Source organism: Cnephaeus nilssonii, assembly GCF_951640355.1.
Source record: "Cnephaeus nilssonii genome assembly, chromosome: 13".
Taxonomy (NCBI): Eukaryota; Metazoa; Chordata; class Mammalia; order Chiroptera; family Vespertilionidae; genus Cnephaeus; species Cnephaeus nilssonii.
The window spans coordinates 39,064,998-39,086,394 of record NC_137084.1 but is presented as its reverse complement, the minus strand read 5'-3'; the positions used below and the strand labels follow the sequence as shown (position 1 = coordinate 39,086,394).

The 21,397-nt window shown below is 39.5% G+C and overlaps 2 protein-coding genes across 2 annotated transcripts; both read left to right on the top strand.

The window, feature by feature from the left end:
* Positions 1-5,209: 5,209 nt before the first annotated feature.
* Positions 5,210-6,187, top strand: LOC307109060 (olfactory receptor 2AG2-like; the record flags this gene model as incomplete). Its single annotated transcript, XM_079787573.1, has 1 exon — positions 5,210-6,187. The coding sequence occupies exon 1, from the start codon at positions 5,237-5,239 to the stop codon at positions 6,185-6,187; it is 951 nt and encodes a 316-aa protein (XP_079643699.1). The 5' UTR covers positions 5,210-5,236.
* Positions 6,188-18,711: 12,524 nt separating this feature from the next.
* On the top strand, positions 18,712-19,689 carry LOC307109059 (olfactory receptor 2AG1; the record flags this gene model as incomplete). Its single annotated transcript, XM_079787572.1, has 1 exon — positions 18,712-19,689. Exon 1 carries the CDS (start codon positions 18,739-18,741, stop codon positions 19,687-19,689), a length of 951 nt encoding a protein of 316 aa, XP_079643698.1. The 5' UTR covers positions 18,712-18,738.
* Between the last annotated feature and the right edge of the window lie 1,708 nt (positions 19,690-21,397).

The following is a 21,397-nucleotide window of genomic DNA, read 5'->3' as shown; positions in this document are numbered from 1 at the left end:
GATATGTTTATATATTGCAAAATGATTACCACCATAGCATTTACTAACACCTCCATCCTGGCCTCATTTGATCTTAAACTTCAATATTGCTGGCCAAGTGTTCAGAAAAATGAAATAATATACTTATACACTGATCAGACTATAACTCAAGTGCTGTGGTCAGTGCTGAAAGTAATAACACTATTTGGCTCTGATGGATTTCTTAGGGGCCAATTTCTTCAGTCACTGGGGTGGGCATGAATATGTATGAGCATAAAGACAAGTTCCTTTCCAGGTCAGTCAGATGTTTTTGGTACCATTGGACAGTAGGGGACAGCCTAAAGGCATTACATTAGGGATGAGGAAACTAGGGTAGCAAAGAGTCTTGACAAAGAAGTGAAAGAACTTTTCAGAGATAGCCTTGTATGTAACTGAGAGTTATAAGGATTGGTACAAGGCTAGGAAATGCTATCTCTAATAGTTCCTAAAAAAAAAAGCAAAAATAAACAAAAAACAAGGAAATAATGACCTTTGTAGGTTATTTTCTAATTGACATATCTGAAAACTAACCTTAGCCAGCTTCATTTATGAACATGTTTGATATCGAGGATAATTTCCTCTATCTCTTGAGCATTGCTTGGTTTTCCCTGGGCCAAATCCATCAGCATGAACGAATTTTTCACTACTGGCTGCTGCTATTAGAATTAAGACTGAAATTAAATTGAAGATTTAAAAGCTTAGGGCTTTGAATTCTACCTTGACAATTGATATCTGTGTGACTAGCAAGTTACTTAACATCTTTACCCTTTAATTTCCTCAACTGTAAAATAGAGATTTGAAAATATACTTTATAGGATTGTTGTTAAGATTAAATAAGTTAATACACATAGACTATTTAGGACAGTGCCAGGCAAGTAAGCACTGAATAAGTGTTGGTCATTATTGTTTTTTAAATGCTTTTATTGATTTTTGGAGAGAGAGGAAGGGAGAGATAAAAACATTGATGAGAGAGGAACATCATGGATCAGCTGCTTCCTGCACAGCCCTATGTCTTCTGGATGACCTTCTGGATGTCCTTCCTGACAAAGCCAGGACCCAGTGAAGCTGCTCGGAGTCCCAGGCACCTACGGCTGTGGCCAGCCCCAGACGAAGTTGGCCCAGGTCCCAGGTGCCTGTGGCCGGCCAGAGGGAGGGAAGCCTGGGTTCCAGATGTGGAGGCCAAGGAAGAAGCAGTTAGGGGCAATCAGGCTGGCAGGGGAACAGTTAGGGGTGATCAGGCAGGCAGGCAAGCAGTTAGGAGCCAGTAGTCCCAGATTGCGAGAGGGATGTCCGACTGCCAGTTTAGGCTCGATGCCACACTGGGCCTCTAGTCAGAAAATAAAAACTTATTTTTAATTTTCTTAAAGTTGAAAGAAAAAAGATGCAACTTCAGCAGCAGTTTCAGCATTCACTGGCAAAATGCATGATTAAAGAGAGACTGGAGAATGAGGACCACCTGGCAAAATATTGGGGCGAGATGAGAATGGCTTGACTAAAGCAGTGATGGGTAGAGGCAGTGTTGTGTCATCATCCCAGAGCCCGAAGCAGCTGAACCCACTGGACACAGAGCAGGGACCTATTACACATTCATGCACCTGAATGAGAGGGAGTAGGAAAAAGAAACAACTAACCTAAAGCATAGAAGGTTTAACATGTCACTGCTTTGATGCTAATTAAAGGTCAATGAAGGAAGATCCTATATAGACACACTGAAGAGTTCAGTTCCCTCTAGCTTGTAATAGCCAAGTCTAGAGGCACAAAGAGTGATATGGGGAGTGGCAGCATTTACAGACATACTTTATAATTTGAACAGAGGGCTAGCCAGGGGGGTGGGCCTCAATTCTTGGGTCTGTATATATAGTTAGGGTTTTGGAAACAGCCTTAGCAAATGCATATGGGACAAAACAAGCCCTCGGGCCTCAGAGTTCATTTAGTGGGTGAAGTTTGCAGGCATGGGAGGCCAGGAGACTTGCCCAGGGAATTCATTAAAATCTTGTTTCCTAGAGCAGCATTTTCAGGGAAGGTTATGTCAGCTGAGGGGATGAGACCAAATGGCTCCCCCTGGACAGGGTCCTAGCTCACTGTTGCCCGAGGGACAGTGAGGCTGGGCACCAGAGGGCCTCCTTTGGGCAGCTCCTCCCCATACCCTTTTTACCAAATCTCCACTGTGTTCATCTTTGATTAAGAACCCCACCAGAATGGGAACACATGAAAATCTGAGAACCTCAAGTGAGAACTCAGCCAGAACCACACCAAGGCTGTGAGGCTTTCACACAGGCAGAGTAGATGAGAGAAGTCTGCAGCGATTCCACTCCTTGCTTCCCCAGGAAGCTGCTCTAGGTTTTCAGCTTCCTGTCTGCATCCATCTCTACCCTGCAAGAGAATGTGCCATACTATTAACTGAAGGAATTGCTGACCTCTGATCTCAGATGCAGCCATATGCACACCTACACTCCATTCTGCCAGAAGAGCCACCTCCTCTTCCTCTGACTTTTATAAAACGTCTTCATCCCTCAAGTAAATCACAGGGCAGAGGTGTGGTCTGGCAGCTGAGCCCTTGCTCCTCTCAGGTAAGGACTCTGTCTCTGTTCCAATGAAATTATGGTGGAGTCTGGAAGTCTTGAGAAACCTCACTGCTTTGCTTCTCAGACTTTCTAGCCCCTCAGGGTGTATAGCTCACCCACTCCCTTCTGCACTCTAGGCCCCCTGTCCATGTGGGTACATCTACAATCCATCTGTTCCACTGACCAGACCTGGGTTCCTATGCATCCTGGTAAAAGTCTCAGTACTTACTTTTGGACCTGAATTATCCTGGCCTCTAAGAGTCTGAGGTGTGCCCTTAAAAAAAAAAAAAAAAAAAAAAGGATCATTTAGAATCAGTTAAAGTGGCTCTTCCCTATATGTCTGTGTGACACTAAAGTCCGAAGTCACAGAAAGAAAAAAAAAAGCCAATTGAAATAATAAAAATTTAAAAACATACTGAGCAATGATACAGAAAAAATAACATTAAAATATGCTTACAAATTCTTAGCTCTGTCTGGTTAATTGGCTGGGTCTGACCACTTCCTATGAAGTATAACAGTACCCCATCTGTTAATCTTAGTCTCTGCTGACTTTACTGATCTGAGGTTCCCACCACCAGCAATTTTCCAGGGAGCTCTTCCTCTGTAGACCCAGTGTGTGTCCTCTGGCCTTTATTTGTAGGTGTCCCTAAAGGAGAGGAACCGAGAACAGGAAAAGAGAGAGCAGGAGTCAAATTCAAGGAGAGGAAGGGAGAAAGGTAGAACCCAGAGTTCTAAGGCTCACCACGTCACCTAAGCCCTTTTCTCTGCTCTTTAAAACTCTGTCTACACTCCAGGTGCAGAAATCAGGATAAATGTGCCCACCTAATTCTTTTCTTCCCTTTATTACTCTATCCATTTATCTTTTTAATTAAACAAAAGCAAAAGTATTTCAAGGCAAATATTTACCAGGAACAGTGCTAGCACTTATCTTCGAATTTGTCTTTTTGTTGATGTCAATAGGCAAAGAAAGTAGTCCAACCAATGTTTTTTAGCTTAAACCTACCGTTTTGGCTTTGTGATGCAAAGGAAAGATCTCAGACCCTAAGAAATGAAAGGACAGATTTACAGAGGGAGTTTTTCTGGCTGGCTTCTTGCCCAGACTTTATTGTAGCAAAAGGGCAGGCAGGATATTCTTGAATTGATTCAGTGTCCTGGCCTTTACAATGTTATTCCCTTTCTCTATTACACCCTGACCCTTTCTTTCTTAGCAACCTTCTATTCATCCTCAGCCCGTAGTTTATATGTCACTTCCTCAGGGAATCTTTTTCTGAAATCTCACTTATATGGACTCAGAGTATGTTTTCTTTTCCTTCACATATTAATCACCACCAGTGGATGTGTGTTGGTGCTTAAATAACTGTTTTTCACAGTTATAGTGCCTGATACATTATAGGTCCTTTGTAAATATTTTTGGAATGAATAAAAAGAGGTACATCAGATGGGGCTTCTTATTTTAGGATTTTATCATCCTATTACTTAAAAAGGTCCCAACTCTAAGATGATCAGGATGATGACTTAATAGAAGATAAGAAGATTAAGGGCAGATGATACAAGGGAAAAATGAAGAATTTGGTCCTGAATTTTTCTCTTTTAGAGTGACTCCTAAATCCTTCATCCAACTGTGAAAGATCTATAATCATAAAGAGTAAGCTAAGTGAACACTATCCTACAAACCCCACTCATTCCATTTTCTCTCCGTCTTAATCCCTCCCACCAGCACTATCATATGGTTCAGGGTTCAGCAGGACCAGCATCCTTCACCATTTAGTCAGATTTGTAAGATAGAGGAATCTGATTTTCCTGATCAGTGTCTTGCTTTTACTCTCAGGTGATGGGAAGGTTTGGGGCCTTCTCTATAAAGTCTCCTCTTCTATCAGATGCCCTAAACACAAACACTTTGCCACACCTTTGCAAATAGCATCTATTACATTTTCCCCTGATACGTCCTGAGGAAATATCTTGTTACTATCTGCAAAGAAGCAAACACCTTCTGTACTTTTTCTGCAGATTTCCTTCCAAAATCTATACCAACCTGACCATTCAACTCAGCCCAGAATTCTTTTTCCCTCCAGAAGGGTAGCAGTGTGCTCACCAAAGATGTGAGCACAGTTCAAGAACACAAGAGAGCAAGTTTTCCAAGAGATGAGAGGCCCCTGTTCAGGAAGCTATCAATGACAGTGAGACTGGAAAGTGAAGGCAGATGTCACATCTGTAAAGTAGATGTCACATGTGAGGAGAAGACGTCATAGAGCTTTATTATAAGAAAACTTCAACACTGAATTGGAATCCAAGTATATTTTAAGCGGAAAACCAGCTAGATTTTAAAGCAATGCCCACTGGATTTCTTTATTATGAAGACAGATATATTTTTATCTATCTACAAAGAATGCTTGTCTGAGCTCATCCTTTTGGATATCTTATTTAAAGGGAATTCTTAGTGATTAGCTATTAGCAACATGCTTTACCATAATTCAATAAGAATATTCAAAAAGACAGAAGTCATAAAGCAAACATAGGTACAAAGAGGAAGAGGTACCACGTCATGGGATTCCTGTTGGCCACCCCATAGAGACAGGAGATAATAGATAACTAGGGTGAACTCCCTGAGAAAGGGTTTCACTGAGAATCCATTTGGTTCTAGGCAACTGAAGAGAATGGAGCATGGGAACTCCACCCTGGGAAGTGGCTTCATGTTGATGGGGATTCTGAAGGACAGTGAGTCTCCTGAGCTGCTCTGTGCCATAATCACAATTCTGTACATGTTGGCTCTGATCAGCAATGGCCTGCTGCTCCTGGTCATCACAATGGACACCCGGCTCCACGTGCCCATGTACATCCTGCTTGGGCAGCTCTCACTCATGGACCTCCTCTTCACGTCTGTTGTCACTCCCAAGGCCCTAGTGGATTTTCTTCGCAGTGAAAACACCATCTCTTTTGGGGGCTGTGCCCTTCAGATGTTTCTGGCACTGACTCTGGGTGGTGCAGAGGACCTCCTACTGGCCTTCATGGCCTATGACAGGTATGTGGCCATTTGTCATCCTCTGAACTACATGGTCCTCATGAGTACAAGGGTCTGCTGGCTCATGGTGGCCACATCCTGGATCCTTGCATCCCTGAGTGCTCTAGGGCATACCTTGTATAACATGCACTTCCCCTTCTGCATGTCCCGGAAAATAAGTCATCTGCTTTGTGAGATCCCTCCTTTGCTGAAGTTGGCCTGTGCAGATACCTCCAGATATGAGCTCATGGTGTATGTGACAGGTGTGACTTTCCTTTTGCTCCCTCTTTCTGTCATTGTTGCCTCCTACACACTAATCCTATTTACAGTACTCCACATGCCCTCAAATGAGAGGAGGCAGAAGGCCCTAGTCACCTGTTCTTCCCACCTGACTGTGGTCGGGATGTTCTATGGAGCTGCCACGTTCATGTATGTCTTGCCCAGTTCCCTGCACAGCACCAAGCAGGACAACATCATCTCCGTTTTCTACACAATTGTCACTCCAGCCCTGAACCCCCTCATCTACAGCCTGAGGAATAAGGAGGTCATGGGGGCCTTGAGAAGGATCATGGGAAAATATATGCTGCGGACACACCCCACCTTCTAAGGAGGGATCAAGGCTTGTCTCTCTAACTTACCTTCTCCAACTCAAAATTTTATACACAGCTAGTCTTTATATGATACTCTGTGTGAGATGATACAAATACTTAAAATATTTTTCATTTCCATTCTACTGTGTAGCTGGTCAGTATAGAAACTTAAACTGCACTCAGATGGGATATGTACCCTGATCTTGGAAGCCCATGTCTTACAAGGAGTAAAAGAAGAAAAGCATGGGATGGATATCCTAGACTCCCTCTGTGGTCGGACTTTTCTGACATAATATCCATGTTTATGACAGGGAACTACATTTAAAATTCAGTGTCATGTAGCAGTGACAAGCAGTAATAGTTTTAGGCTGCCTAAACTCCAATAGCCTGTTAACTTCAGAGGAGGACTGCAGCAACCTGCATGGCGAGGTTTAGGATCTGAAGGAGGAGCCAACGCACAAATGAAAATGCTATACAAGAAATATGAATTTGGAAGGCATGGGGGGGCCAGGTGGAAACCTCTTTTCCTGAAGAGGCACTTCGAGACTGGATCCCGTCTACTTTTTATTCACTGTGAATACACATATTCCCTTTAGCAATGCATACAGGCAGATAAAAGGTAAAGTTTGGTAAACAATGTAAGGATTATCAAGTCAGGAAATTGCCTCGAGCCATTAAAATCACAGTAGGAGCAAAACTCTTGTTGATATTCAGTCTTGCTGAATACCAAAGTACATTGGCCTTCCAATGTCTCTTTTTGATGCTAACTGCTGTTTGCTTTAGCCTCTGGCAGAGAACTGCTTTCCTTTGAATTAGATTCTAGGACAATCAATAAAGAGAAGTATCCTAAGAAGATATAATGGGCTTCTTGGTTACTAGGTAAATGGTTGTTTTAGCAATTACTTAGAAAGAATAATAGATTTATACTCCAGATTTAAGTAGAAATACATATTGAATACACAAATTTAGAAATATAGGTAATATTTATGTTGAAATAGAGAAAAAGGCTAACTGGGCCATTTGTATACTGCCTAAACCTAAAAATTAAATTTAAAGAGAATTTTATATTCTTGAGGTGAGTATATGTACAGATCTGTATCCACAGGAAAGGAGGAGTGAGATATATAAATCACTTTTTAATTAACTTAAATGTGGTTTATTTTACCATTTGATTTACTGGTGTTGGAAATTTTAGAACAAAAACTGGGAACTTAAATCTGTTCAGAAGCTCCAAAATATCCTAGCTTACATAGTAGGAATCATTGTTAAGATAGAGCTCTGTTAAATCTCAAATACTCTTTTCTTGACAGAAGTCATCTTAATTGCTTTAACTATAAAGCTAAACCATTATGTATAAGCTAAAGCTATTCTATAAAATTAAACCAAGTTCATTATCAAAACTAAGAAAATTCAGAAATTTAGACAGAAGCAAAAATCACCTGTAAAGTTTTCCTTTCTTTCTTTCTTTTTTTTTTTTTTTGCAGGGGAGGGTATCCATATATGTATTTTACAGAATTTTTATGTACATGTTGATTAAAGTCTTGCTTTTTTATTATTTAAAATCTGGTGAACCTTTTTCTTTGTTAAGAGGGACCACTATAGTTTGGGTTAGGGAGTCAGTGGTGGGGCAGGGGTGGGGAGTGGGGGTGTCCAAGAGTGCTGAGTGTGAATCTCTGCTCCCCCTTTATCATCTGTGTGTCTTTGGATATTAGACTGAACTTTGTGCTTTAGTTGCTCATCTTAAAAGTGGTGATAATAATAGGACTCTTGATGATGTCATAATGTTTTTAGGATAGCTGAGTAAGATAATAAACGTCAGGTGCATAGATGAGAGCCTGGCAAATAATGCTTAAAACATGCTGACTATTATATTAATAAATACTAAATAGTTTTAAAAACTTAATTTTTAAAGTTGAGATATAATTTACATATCCTATATAATAAAAGGCTAATATACAAAGTGACCAAATGGTGGAACAACCAGTCACTATGACAAGCACTGACCACCAGGGGGCAGATGCTTAACTCAGGAGCTGTCCCCTGGTGGTCAGTGTGCTCCCACAGGGGAACACTGCTCAGCCATAAGCCAGGCTCACAGCTGGCAAATGCAGCAGCAGTGGCGGGAGCCTCTCCTGCCTCCACGGCAGTGCTAAGGATGTCCAACTGACGGCTTAGGCCCACTGCCCTTGGAGAGTGGGCCTAAGCCGTCAGTCAGACATACCCGAGGGCTCCCGGACTGCAAGAGGGTGCAAGCTGGGCTGAGGATTCCCCCCCACACCCCCCGCACAAGTGTACAAATTTCATGCACCAGGCTTCTAGTAACATTATATTAGTTTCAATATAATGATTCTATATTTGTATATATTACAAAATGATCACCACAGTAAGTCTAATCAGTTTCTATACCATACAGATTTACAATTTTTTTCTTGTGATAAGAACTTAAGATTTACTTTCTTAACAACTCCAAATATATAACACATTATTACTAACTATAGTCACCTTGCTGTCCATTACATCCCCATGATTTAATTATTTTATAACTCGAAGTAAAGAACAATTTTAAATGATTGCATGATATGTCATTATATGAGTTCTCTGTACTATATTTAGGCATTTATTAAACTTAGTACCCCCTCAATTTTCTTATATGAGTGTTTGATTTTATCTTAGGTCAGATTTCTAGAACTGATTTTGCTGATTGTGATTGTGTTTAACTCATAGGCAAAGAAACTATTTAAAATTCTTGTCACAAGCCCTAGCTGGTTTGGCTCAGTGAATAGAGCATTGGCCTGCAGACTGAGGGGTCCCAGGTTTGATTCCACTCAAGGGCACATGCCTGCATTGCACGCTTGATCCCCAGTAGGGGGCGTGCAGGAGGCAGCCGATCAATGATTCTCTCATCATTGATGTTTCTATCTTTCTCTCCCTCTCCTTTCCTCTCTGAAATCAATAAAATAAAATAAAAAAGATTTTAAAAAATTCTCGTCATAAAGAGCCAAATTGCTTATCACAAAGTTAAAAACACTTTAATGTATGTGGGTGTTCCTGCCTCACTGTACTCTTTCTAGTGCTGACTAATCTTATGAACTCTCTTTGCTAATTTATTAATGTATTAATAAAATATAACAGATGTTTTCATTTATATTACTTATTTTTTCTGATCCTAATGATTTTTTTGTAGATCTCATAGACAAGAGACATAATTTGACAGTTATATATGTAGCAACATTTATTTTCAGTTATTATTAGCTATGTGACAGGATTTGTTGGCTAGGGAAGTGTTTCCATATTTATGTAGTTACATCTATCCATCTTTTCCTTTGAATTTTTCAGGCAATTCTACCCTTATAATTCCCATTCTAGTTCAGAAAATATCTACATATATTTATTTTAGATTTGCTTAGTTATTTAGCAATAAGTGATATTTAATTTTAAATAAGTGTTTAAACATAACTTGTTAATCTCCCTGCAAATTATTATGGTATAATATATATCTGTTAAGACTTTAAGTTGTGTTTCCAAATAGCGGACTTTCCTATTAGAATCCTTAATAATCCTTCTATATTATTTATTATTGTTATTTTTACATTTCTTGACTATATACTATGTTCTTATAACTATAGCAATAAGGAGTATTTCTGGGCTAGTTCTCTAGTTCCAGCAGTCTATTAGGGCTCTTCTCTCCCCTTTTTTCTCACCAACTTCTTCTTAACTTTTATCATCTGCTTATTTTTTCTGATGAACTTTTGAATCATCTGCTAAGTGAACAAAACAAACCCCATTGGTATATTTATTGTGATTTTGTTTAACTCATAGACTAATTTGGAGTCATATAAGACTTCCTCATCTTCCACTACCAATTTACTAGCATATTTGCACATAGTTTTTTCATTTTTTAAAATACCCCATCAGAGGCCAAACCCTCCACTAGTGTTCTTAATACCTAGCTCTCTTATTGCTCCAAGAAAGTGGTCTTGAATTACCTGCTTCTCCTGTCTACTGGAACATTTGCTATAGGTTACAGACATGCTCTAGTATCTCCATTCTTAAAGAGCCATTCCACAAACCACATTTCCTCTCCTGGTAGACATTTCTCAGAGCAAATTGTCTATACCCATAGCTTCCACACCATTTTCTACCATCATGACACATGCCCATGTAATCAGGCTCCCTGCTCACTCCAACCCTGATCACTCCACCTGCACCACAGTTGTGCTTGTGAAAATGAGCAATAATATTCATGTTGCAAATACAGTATCACTTCTCAGTCTTTATCCTGCTCAAACTTTCAGCCACATTTGACACAATTGACCACTCTCTCCTTGAACCACCTTCTTTTTCCAATTTCCCCACTGGACTCAGGCTTCACTTAGCCCACTGTTCCTCTTCAACATGACACCTAAATATTGAAGGGCCTCATGGCTTCATTGCAAGCCTCCTTTCTTCTGACCCAACACTCTCGGCTGTGGTAAGGTCATTTCATGGGTTTAAATTCCATCTACATTCACTCCAAGTGACACGATCTCTTCTGAAGCCCAAACTCATTTAGCTAGCTGCTGGTGTAACCTCTTTGCCTTGATGCCTTAAGCATTTTCCATTTAATCCAAAATGGAATGCTTGATCCATCCCCCTAAAATTTGTTCTTCCCACAATTTCTCTTGTTACAAAAAGACAGCATTATTATTTTCACACTTGATCAAGCTAAAAATCAATATATAATCCTGGTTTTCTCTTCTTATCTTACAACTCCCAAACAAGAAGGTCCTTGCCTCCACAACAGTTCAAATCTTTTTATTTCTACCTTAATTACTACTGAGCAAAACTGTTAAGTCTACCTACCAGATTGAACTTTTGGTGCAAACTTCTAGACTAGGAATAAAACAAACACTAGAATATGGTCATGATTTTGGAGCCAGACTACCTGGATTTTATTCCCAGCTCTACCACTTACTAACTAAAATGTTGATGAGCTACTTTAACTCTTTCTTACTCAAATTTTCATCTGTAAATTGGGGTTAAAAGTAGTACCTAATTTATAGAGTTGTTGTGAGGATTAAAAGAGTTTATACATAGAAAGTGCTTAGAAAATTGCCTGGAACACAAGAAGCTCTCAATAAGTGTTTTCTATCATAATCATCAGTTTTTTGTTTGTTTGTTTAATTGATTTGAGAGAGGAAGAGAGAGGGAGAGAGAGAAACCTTGATGTGAGAGAGAAACATTGATTGGTTGCCTCCTGTTCACACCCTAACAGAGGATCAAACCCACAACTTGGGCATGTGCCCTGACAGGGAATCGACCTTTGGGTGCATGGGTCAAAGCTCTGACCAACTGAGCCACACTGGCCAGGGCGTAATCATCAGTTTTGCTGGATCTTTTGAGTGGCAAAATCCAGGCCAGTCATATTGAAACATAGCTTGTCACAAGTTGATTCTTCAGAAGCATACACTGAGATAGGATTTGCGGTATGTGTGAGATGTTTATTAGGAATTAATATCTATCTAATAAAGGGGAGGAAACAGGATTGGGCATATAGAAAATTAAGCATTGCAATGTAAGCTTAGCAAAGCTTGGCCAACTTGGTGGAACAATCTAGAAGGAGAATTGTCAGTCAGAATTTTTATAATGCACCAGGCAGAATTTTTACAATGTCATCACCTAGTGTGGTTATGGGATACTGACTGACCCAGGGGAGATGCTCTCTGCAGCTAAGACACACCCTAAGAGTTGGAAGTTGTCTGTTGACTACATTCCCATTAATTGGGTCGCAAGTGCTTCCTTAGAGGAGGAGCTGGGAATGCATCATTGTGTCTGCTACTCAGCAATAAATGGGAACAAAATTTGGTGAGCTCACCCATGGTTTTGTAATTTTCTAGGAGAATGTACCATTATTTTGCCTTACTGCTTACTATTCATTAAAGCTGCAGACTTTTGAAGTCACTTGTTAATGTGTGGCTCTGTGTCTTATAGACTTGCAAATTATTTCTCAATGGTAAGAAACATAAACCATTAACCACAAGATTGGCAATTAATTGTCCTCTAGAACCTCAACCAACTTTGCATTTAACCTAATGATCTTCCTTTTTTTCAACTTGATGGTCTTATTTCTAGCATTTAAAAATAAATTTTCTAATGAAATATATAAATTCTTATTTCTCAAATGCTTTTTGAATCAGTTTTCCCATCTTATGAAGTTAATAAATATATCATTTTATATTTCTATGAATCATATTTTTAGCTTTTGAAAATTGTACTTTGACATGAACAAATGAAGAAGAAACAAAACAAAGGGTTATGACTCATCTATCTGAAAAAAATGGTTTATATATTTTATAACATAACAAATGTGAATCTTAATAGCATTGCCTCTGATGACCAAAGAGCATAAAGTTCTTGGTACATTCCATAGGAGATACAATAAATCTTTATGAGCCATGCATCTCAAAAATATTTTAAACAATTTTGTAAAAATACTTTCAGCATTGCTAACTAGACAGGATTTAGTTGTCATTAATATTTTTAATATCCAAGTGTAAGCATGAGTGCGTGTATGTCCCTGTATAACATTTTGTCTGGAATTGCACCTCCTTCATTACTTGCATAAATGATCTTGCTCATTTACCAAAAGTCCTATTTTTTACTTAAATGCTAATTGTGAAGACTTGAAACTTAGGGCTTCAGGCAATACTTCATTCATTTTGAACCAGCATTAAAGAGACTATATCTTACAGCTTATTAAAATGCAAAATGAGAATGAAATTGGAAAAGAAAAATGGTTTAGTCACTATGGAAACGTTTGGCAATTTCAATCATCTTAAACATACACTTACCATACAACTGAGCAAGTCCATTCTGAGGTATTTACCTAAGTGAATGGACAATTTATGTTCACTTAAAAACTTCCACATGAATGTTTATAATGGCTTTTTTCATAATCAACAAAAACTGGAAAAAACACAAATGTCCTTCAACTGGTGAGTGGATAAACAAACTACCATACAGCCATACAATTGGATACTACTCAGCAATAAATGGGAACAGACTACTAATAGACACCAGAATGTGGATGAATCTCAAAAATATTATTCTAAAGTGAAAGAATCTAGACTCAAAATGTATGATACCATTTATATGGCATCCTGGAAAAGACCAAAATAACCGTGACAATAAACAGATCCTCTTGGTTGAGGACAGGAGATGATTACAAAAAGACACCAGAGAAATTTTGGGTTTGATGAAACTTCTATATATTAATTTTGGTGGTGGTTACATGACTAGATACATTTGTCATAACTCGAACTGTAATCTTAAAAAGTTGGTTTTGATATGTGTGTATTATTCCTTAATAAATAATAAAAATATAGGAAATTATCATTTTAGATAAATGAACATGAAGACTTTAATATTATTTTTCTGAAGCCTTCTTTAAATACCCAGAGGAAAATCACATTTCCACATTGTTATTTTTTTCAAGAATTTAATTTTAATATTTACAGTGCAAATATGTTTATTCTTTCTCAATTAAACTTGTCAACTTATTCACTGAACCAATTTCTCTATCATTGCTCCCTGTATTATATACATCCCCTAGGCATACTTTTCTTCTTGCTGAAATATTTACCCAGGGTTGTTAGCAATAAATTCTTTCAGTTTTTATTTTTAATATATCCTCACTTTTTGTTGTTGTTCCTCCCCTGAAGATATTTTTTTCTCACTGATTTTTAGAGAGTGGAAGTAAAGGAGGGAGAGGGAGAGAGAAAAAACATTGATGTGAGAGAAACACATCGATTGATTGCCTCCTGCACATGCCCTGACTGGGGCCAGGATTGAACCTGCAACTCAGGTATGTGCCCTGGACTAGGAATCAAACCTGAGACCCGTCAATGTGTGGGCCAATGCTCTAACCACTTAGCAACACCACCCAGGGCTGTCCTCACTTTTTAATGATGATTACCAGCGCATAAAATTCTAGGTGTGCAATTATATTACCTCAGCACTTTTGAAGATTTTTTCTCTTATCTTATTACTACCATTGAAAAGTGCACTAATATCTAATTGTCTTTATTAGTGGTTAATCTTTCTTTCATCTCTAGGAAGATTTAAAATATTTTCTTTAATGTTGACATTCTAAAGCTTCAGTATTGTGTGTATTTCTTTTTATTTTTTCCTGCTCAATACTCATAAAATTGTCCACTCTCTCTTCAAGTATCTATCACTGGTGGCAGACAACAATAGCACCAGGAACCCATACTCATGTACAGGCCACACTGGGTTATGAAAGGTCAATGAAGGGAAGATCTTGTAATTACAGATTCCATAGAGTGCAGGCATATTGAACTGGAACTAGTGTAGACTAAAAGGATCACAAAGGAGGCCATGGGAAGGGGAGGAGGTGGAAAGCATGTTTCACAGGTGCCACAAAATCTAGTTTAAGGTCTGGGGTGGAAGGCAGATCATGAAAGGGGCCCTTGCTTCCTGGTTTGTTGTCAGCAATTTAGAAATGGGCCCTCAGTGCCTCCCCTAAGGTGGGTTAGAAATGTAGGGCCTCCGAGGTAATTTAGTGAGAGGACGTTACCTGACTTAAAAACTAGAGCATTGACAATGCCATTGTTTTTTAATGATTGTCTTCATCTTATTCTTTAGTCATTCCACTATCATGAATTATATGTTCATTATTCCCCTGCTTTAAAATAATTAGTCTTAACCTATATGCATATGTCCCTAAATACTACATTATTAATTATATTTTATTTTTATTATTTATAAAAATGATATAGTGTGAATAAAGTTCTTTATAATTTGACATTATCAATAAATATGTTTCTTATGATTCATTCCCTTGTGGGATGTAGTTGTTGTTTATTCATTTTTGTTGCTGTATAATGTTCGATTCATCTATACTAACAAAAGCCTATGTGGTCATCACACCCTCACACCATGATGCCTTCACACCCTAACAATCCATCACCAGGAGGCTGTGTGTGCAGCGGGCATGCATGGGTGGGCAGAGGCGAATCCTGGCGGCACCACTCCAGAGCCCCGGAGACGGGTCCTGGCAGCACTGTGCAGAGCCACAGAGTCAGGTAAGCCCGACTCCGACCTACCTCTTTGGGCTATCTATCAAGGAGCTTCCACACTGTCAGAGGGCACAGGCCAGGCTGGGGACACCCACTCCCCTCCCCTGAGTGCATGAATTTCATGCACTGGGCCTCTAGTGTGTGTGTGTGTGTGTGTGTGTGTGTGTGTGTGTGTGTGTGTGTGTGTACATATATATATATATATATACACACACACACATACATACATATATAATCACAAATGGTTTATGCATTAGTCTGCTTGGGCTGCCATACAACATACCATAGACCAGGGTGCTTAAACAACAGAAACTTATCTTCTAACAGTTCTGAAAGCTGAATGTTCAAGATCAAGGTGCTAGTAGGGTTGGTTCCCGGTGAAACCTTTCCTCCTGGCAAACAGATGGCTGTCTTCTCACTCTCTGCCTTCACTAGGGTTTTGACTGTGTAAGCACACCCCAATAGCTCTTCCTCTTCTTATAAGGACAGCAGTCCTGCAGGATTAGAGCCCCATACTCATAACCTTATTTAACAATAATATCCTCCTAAAGACCCTATCTCCAAATATAGACATATTGAGGGTTAAGGTTTCAACATACAGATTTTGCTGGGACACAATTTAGTCTATAACATATATTTTCCTGTTGAAGGACACTGGATTTGTTCCTAGGTTTTTATTTTTATATTCAATGCTTCAAATATATATATATATATATATATATATATATATATATATATATATATAGACTCATGAGCAAGAGTTTCTCTAAATCAACATAAATAGAAGTGGAACTGCTGGCCCATGAGAATCCAAATGTTCAGATTCAGAAACTGGCACCAAAGTATTTCACAACATGGTTGCATCAAGTTTTACTCCCATCAGAAGTGTCTATGTATTCCCAAGACTCCACATCCTTACTACCAGTAGTTATTATCAAACACCTTCATTTTTACCAATCTGGTGAGCAGAAATGCTATCTTACCAAGGACTTTAACATTATTTCATTAATTGTAAAGAATTTTAATCATTTTATTCACAATTTGGTCCTATTTTCTGTAAAATTTCTATTTCATGCTATTCTCCATTTTTCTGTTGCTTTGTATCTTTTAAAAATCTATTTACAGGCATTTTATGTGCATTTTTGATACAAAATCTTTGTTGATTATACATGTTGCAAATATATTCTTGTAGCTTATATCTTGTCATTTCACTTACTTTTTGATAGACAAACATTTCAAATGTTAATGTAGTCTAATTCATCAATTTTCCCTTTCAATTTAGTATTTTTTGTGTCTTGTTCAAGATTCTTCTCTGCCCAAAGATCATAAAGATATTTTTCATTTATTGCTGTATTCCCTAAGCCCTTTATTTCAACCCCTCTGTAAAATAAATAAATACAAATAACTTGGTTTTAAACTTTACAAAGGTTTTACAAAATCCTTTATTAACTTATATTTTAAATGTCTTAGATAAAGCACATAAATTGGTGATTTGGATAAAGACAAATTTAGTGAGAGAAAAATGCAGGGATACTAGTCCAGGAAACATGCCCAAGAGGACTCATTAATATTCTGTTTCTTGGACCAGCATTTCCAGGGGAGGCCATTTCGCCTGAGAAAATAAGTCCCTCTGAAGGTAGGGGTAGAATAGAGTAGAGGAGGTTGGGTCATGGGATAAGGAAAAAAAGTAGCCTCCCCCAGGGCAGGGCTCAGGCTCCCTGTTGGCCCCAGGGACAAGTAGGCCAGGCATGGCAGCGTCTCCCTTAGGCAGTTCCCAATCTGTACTTCCTCCAGATTCCTGCTGCCTTCATCTTTGCACTCAGATTGTAGCACCAGTAAATGAACATCTGAGCATCTGGACCCAAGAACTCAGTCTGACAACCCAAAGCTGGATGGGTTCTTTACCTGGGAAACTGCATGACAGGTATGAGAGCAGGAAAGCCATCTTCTTGCTCCATAGAAACTACTCGAGGACTGTATCAGCTCTCTCTCTGTGTCTACTGCATCACTAGAGAAGACCTGCCGAGGAACAGAAGGCACAGAAAGGCCTGATGATACCTACATTGGTCAGATTCCTCAGATCTTATGAAAACTTAGCAAAAATGAAACCAATTGGATACTGATAGAAAATCCCTATCTTCCTTTCCCATTTCTACAGGAACATTCCTGATTAAAACAACCACAGGGCAGTCTGCATGGTCAGCCAGCTGGGTTTCTCACAGCCTGAGGTAAGAGCAATGATTCTTTTCTCAGGAAAGTGTGCTGTTGCAAAACAAAGCCCAAGAACTAAGCTATTCTGTCTTTCATTTTCCCTAGTGCTTTGGGCTCTATAGTCCTTTCCATTATCCTCTATTCTTGGTGTTCTAACCAGGAAGTGGAATCAGTGAGGATGATGAGTCTGTGCTACATGCCAGGCTTGGGTATCTGTTTCCTGACAAAGTATCAGGACCTGTCTTTAGATCCCATGGTCTTTGCTTGCCTCTGATAAGGTATACTTGCACCTATCTAATAACACATGCCTCCAGAGGTCCATCTAAGTGCAGATGATATGCCTGTCATATGCCCCAATACTTTTACCATTAAAATCTTGTGGACTCAGAAGAGGCAAATAGAAACAAGCAAAATGTCAAAATACATATATACTCTCTTGTTGCCTATACCTTTCACCAGTTTTTCCAACATAAACACTCTGATATTCCTTGGCAGGGCCTCATCTGTTATATTTCTGAGTTCTCCCAGGCCACATTTTATCATGACTTGTTTTTAAAAAGCACCTATGTTTGCATTGATCCTAAAGGATTACCTCTAAAAGCTGCAGCAACTCAAACACACCATCTCCTAGTCTGGGATAGTCTTAAAGTCTTCTCTCTCAGTCAGGAGAGGTGACTAAAGTAGACACACATTAGCTCTTCCAGTGAGGTTTGTACCTACAGCCTTGAGTGCTGAAAACAAATGGACATAAATTATATGCAAAAAAAAGAAGTGAAAGTGCTTTATTCAAACTTATTTTTGTACCTGTTTTAGAATTTCATAGCAGGTCTAGACAGAACACTAACTGGGTACTTAAATCATTAATCTGACCTTATAAGATAGGTCCAAGGATAATCAAGGCCATGGGGGGACAGAATATAGCTTTCTATTAAGAGGGAGATGATTTAATCTTTCTGGAAATACATATGTTCATGTTTGGTGGCTGAATAATATATTTATGTAGTGATCTCTTAATGTTTGGCTATTGCTGATATACCCATTAGGTGGTTCTTTATCAAAATACAATGAAAAGAGTCAGAAACTGAGAGATCACGCGGTAAAGTCAGTTACCAGTGGGAAAGGTATCATCTCATTGGATTCATGTTGGCCATCTAAGAAGCCTTTGATATTACAAAACTAAGGGATAAATAAATAAAAATAAAAATAAAAATAAGGGATCATTTTAGCAAAATTTCTCCAAGAATCTATTTGGTTCCAGGAAACTGAAGAAACGGCACAGAATGGAGCACTGGAACTCCACCCTGGGAAGTGGCTTCATGTTGATGGGGATTCTGAAGGACAGTGAGTCTCCTGAGCTGCTCTGTGCCATAATCACAATTCTGTACATGTTGGCTCTGATCAGCAATGGCCTGCTGCTCCTGGTCATCACAATGGACACCCGGCTCCATGTGCCCATGTACCTCCTGCTTGGGCAGCTCTCACTCATGGACCTCCTCTTCACGTCTGTTGTCACTCCCAAGGCCCTAGTGGATTTTCTTCGCAGTGAAAACACCATCTCTTTTGGGGGCTGTGCCCTTCAGATGTTTCTGGCACTGACTCTGGGTGGTGCCGAGGACCTCCTACTGGCCTTCATGGCCTATGACAGGTATGTGGCCATTTGTCATCCTCTGAACTACATGGTCCTCATGAGTACAAGGGTCTGCGGGCTCATGGTGGCCACATCCTGGATCCTTGCATCCCTGAGTGCCTTTGTATATACCATGTATACCATGCACTATCCCTTCTGCAAAGCCAGGACGATCAGGCACCTGCTTTGTGAGATCCCACCTCTGCTGAAGTTGGCCTGTGCAGATACCTCCAGATATGAGCTCATGGTGTATGTGATGGGTGTGACCTTCCTGATTCCCCCTCTTGTTGCTATCCTTGCCTCCTACACACTAATCCTATTTACTGTACTCCACATGCCCTCAAATGAGGGGAGGCAGAAAGCCCTAGTCACCTGTTCTTCCCACCTGACTGTGGTCGGGATGTTCTATGGAGCTGCCACGTTCATGTATGTCTTGCCCAGTTCCCTGCACAGCACCAACCAGGACAACATCATCTCCGTTTTCTACACAATTGTCACTCCAGCCCTGAACCCCCTCATCTACAGCCTGAGGAATAAGGAGGTCATGGGGGCCTTGAGGAGGGTCATGGGAAAATACATGCTGCGGACACACCCCACCTTCTAGGGAGGGATCAAGGCTTGATTCTGAAATTTATTCATCCTCAAACTCAGAAGATTTCTGAGAGAGTCAGATAATCAGGATAGAAACACCACAGTGCAGAGTATAACTTGACTTGTCAACTGCTCTTTTAAATCTTCTTTCCATGAGGCTACTTAGAAGGTATGAGACACACCCTATTAAAAATGCACTCGGCATTTTCCCTGTTAACTACTGTGTTTAAAAGATCTAGGGGCCTTTGCCAACTGGGACGTGACATCTAACCTTGGGAGTCCAAACAGACCAACATTAGCCCCAAAGAAAAGGAAGTTTCAAGTGGAGGCCTAAGCAAGACCCATACATCAGGGGAGGGAACCTTAAGATTTATGCAAATTTTAGACTAACTGACCTTGTTAAAGATCATGTAGGCAGCCTTGTTTAATGCCCAAACTAGTAGTAGTTTGCATGTATTTGCTTCATGTCACTCCCTTTTCCAAACATCAGCTATTATGGAAACTTCCCCACCTGGGCACTCCAACAGGTGATTTTTGTTTGTCTTTTTGTTTGTTTTTGGCATGGAAATGTTTTTATATTGCTCTAAATCCAAATATTACTGAAATGAATAAAATAAAAAGTTAAGGCAGCTCATCAGCAAGGTCCATGGTAAATAACTATGCTTTCACACAGACACAAAACAAAACTGCTTTTCCATTTTCTTAAGGTTGTCTTGAAATGTCCCTACAATTGCAAAGGGCTCATATGCTTAATGTGTGTGGATGTGTCCGTGTGTTCTGAAAAACAAGGGGTCAACATAATGAATTCATATTCATTTCCTAGTAGCTTAAGTATGCCTGCTACTACCATTTGTTTATAGGTTTGAAAACATTTAAACAAAAGCTGTGAGTTGTTTTGAAGCTTCAAAATAACATGGCTCATGTGAGTGGCAGAATTTTTTAGAATACTGCATTTTTCTTTTGCAAATTTGCTAACATTTTCTTTTTTTCAATTATAAAACATTAGTCTATCTTTAACACTAAAAGAAGTTCTTTTTTCAAATATTAATAACATGAAGGATACTAGAAGTAGGCAAAAGCCAACTAAAATCTCCTTACGGAGAGATAATCTCTACACATATTTAGATGCATTTCCTTCCCTTTTCAATGCTGGCATACATTTTACTGAGTTGATTTGTGCGTGTAAAATATTTTTTCGCTTATTAGTATCTAGTGATTTCTCCCTCTACATTACCTGGTGGCAGCATAGAGCAGTGACAAAGAACCCCGGGGTCAGAGGTCAGAGTACCGAGCTTTGAATTCAGTACACCCCACACTTATACAGTGGTCCCCCCACCCCTTATCTGCAGTTTGGCTTTCTGCGGTTTCAGTTTCCCAGGGTCAATCATGGCCTGAAAATATTTAAACGGAAAACCCCAGGAATAATTCATAAGTTTTAAATGGCACCCCATGGAGAGGAGCATGATGAGAAGCGTGCCTTCCCCCAGCGCCTCCTCTGCAGCCGCTCCACCAATTCCCTGAGTAGCCCTCGCGGTGGTCAGATCGACCTCGCGATATCGCGATGCTTGTGCTCAAGTAATCCTCATTTTACTCGTTATGGCCCCGAAGCGCAGAGGAGCGATGCTGGCCGTTTGGATATGCTAGAGAGAAGCTGTAAAATGCTTCCTCTAAGAGACAAGGTGGGAGTTCTCCAGGTAAGGCATATTATCCCCTCTCATCAT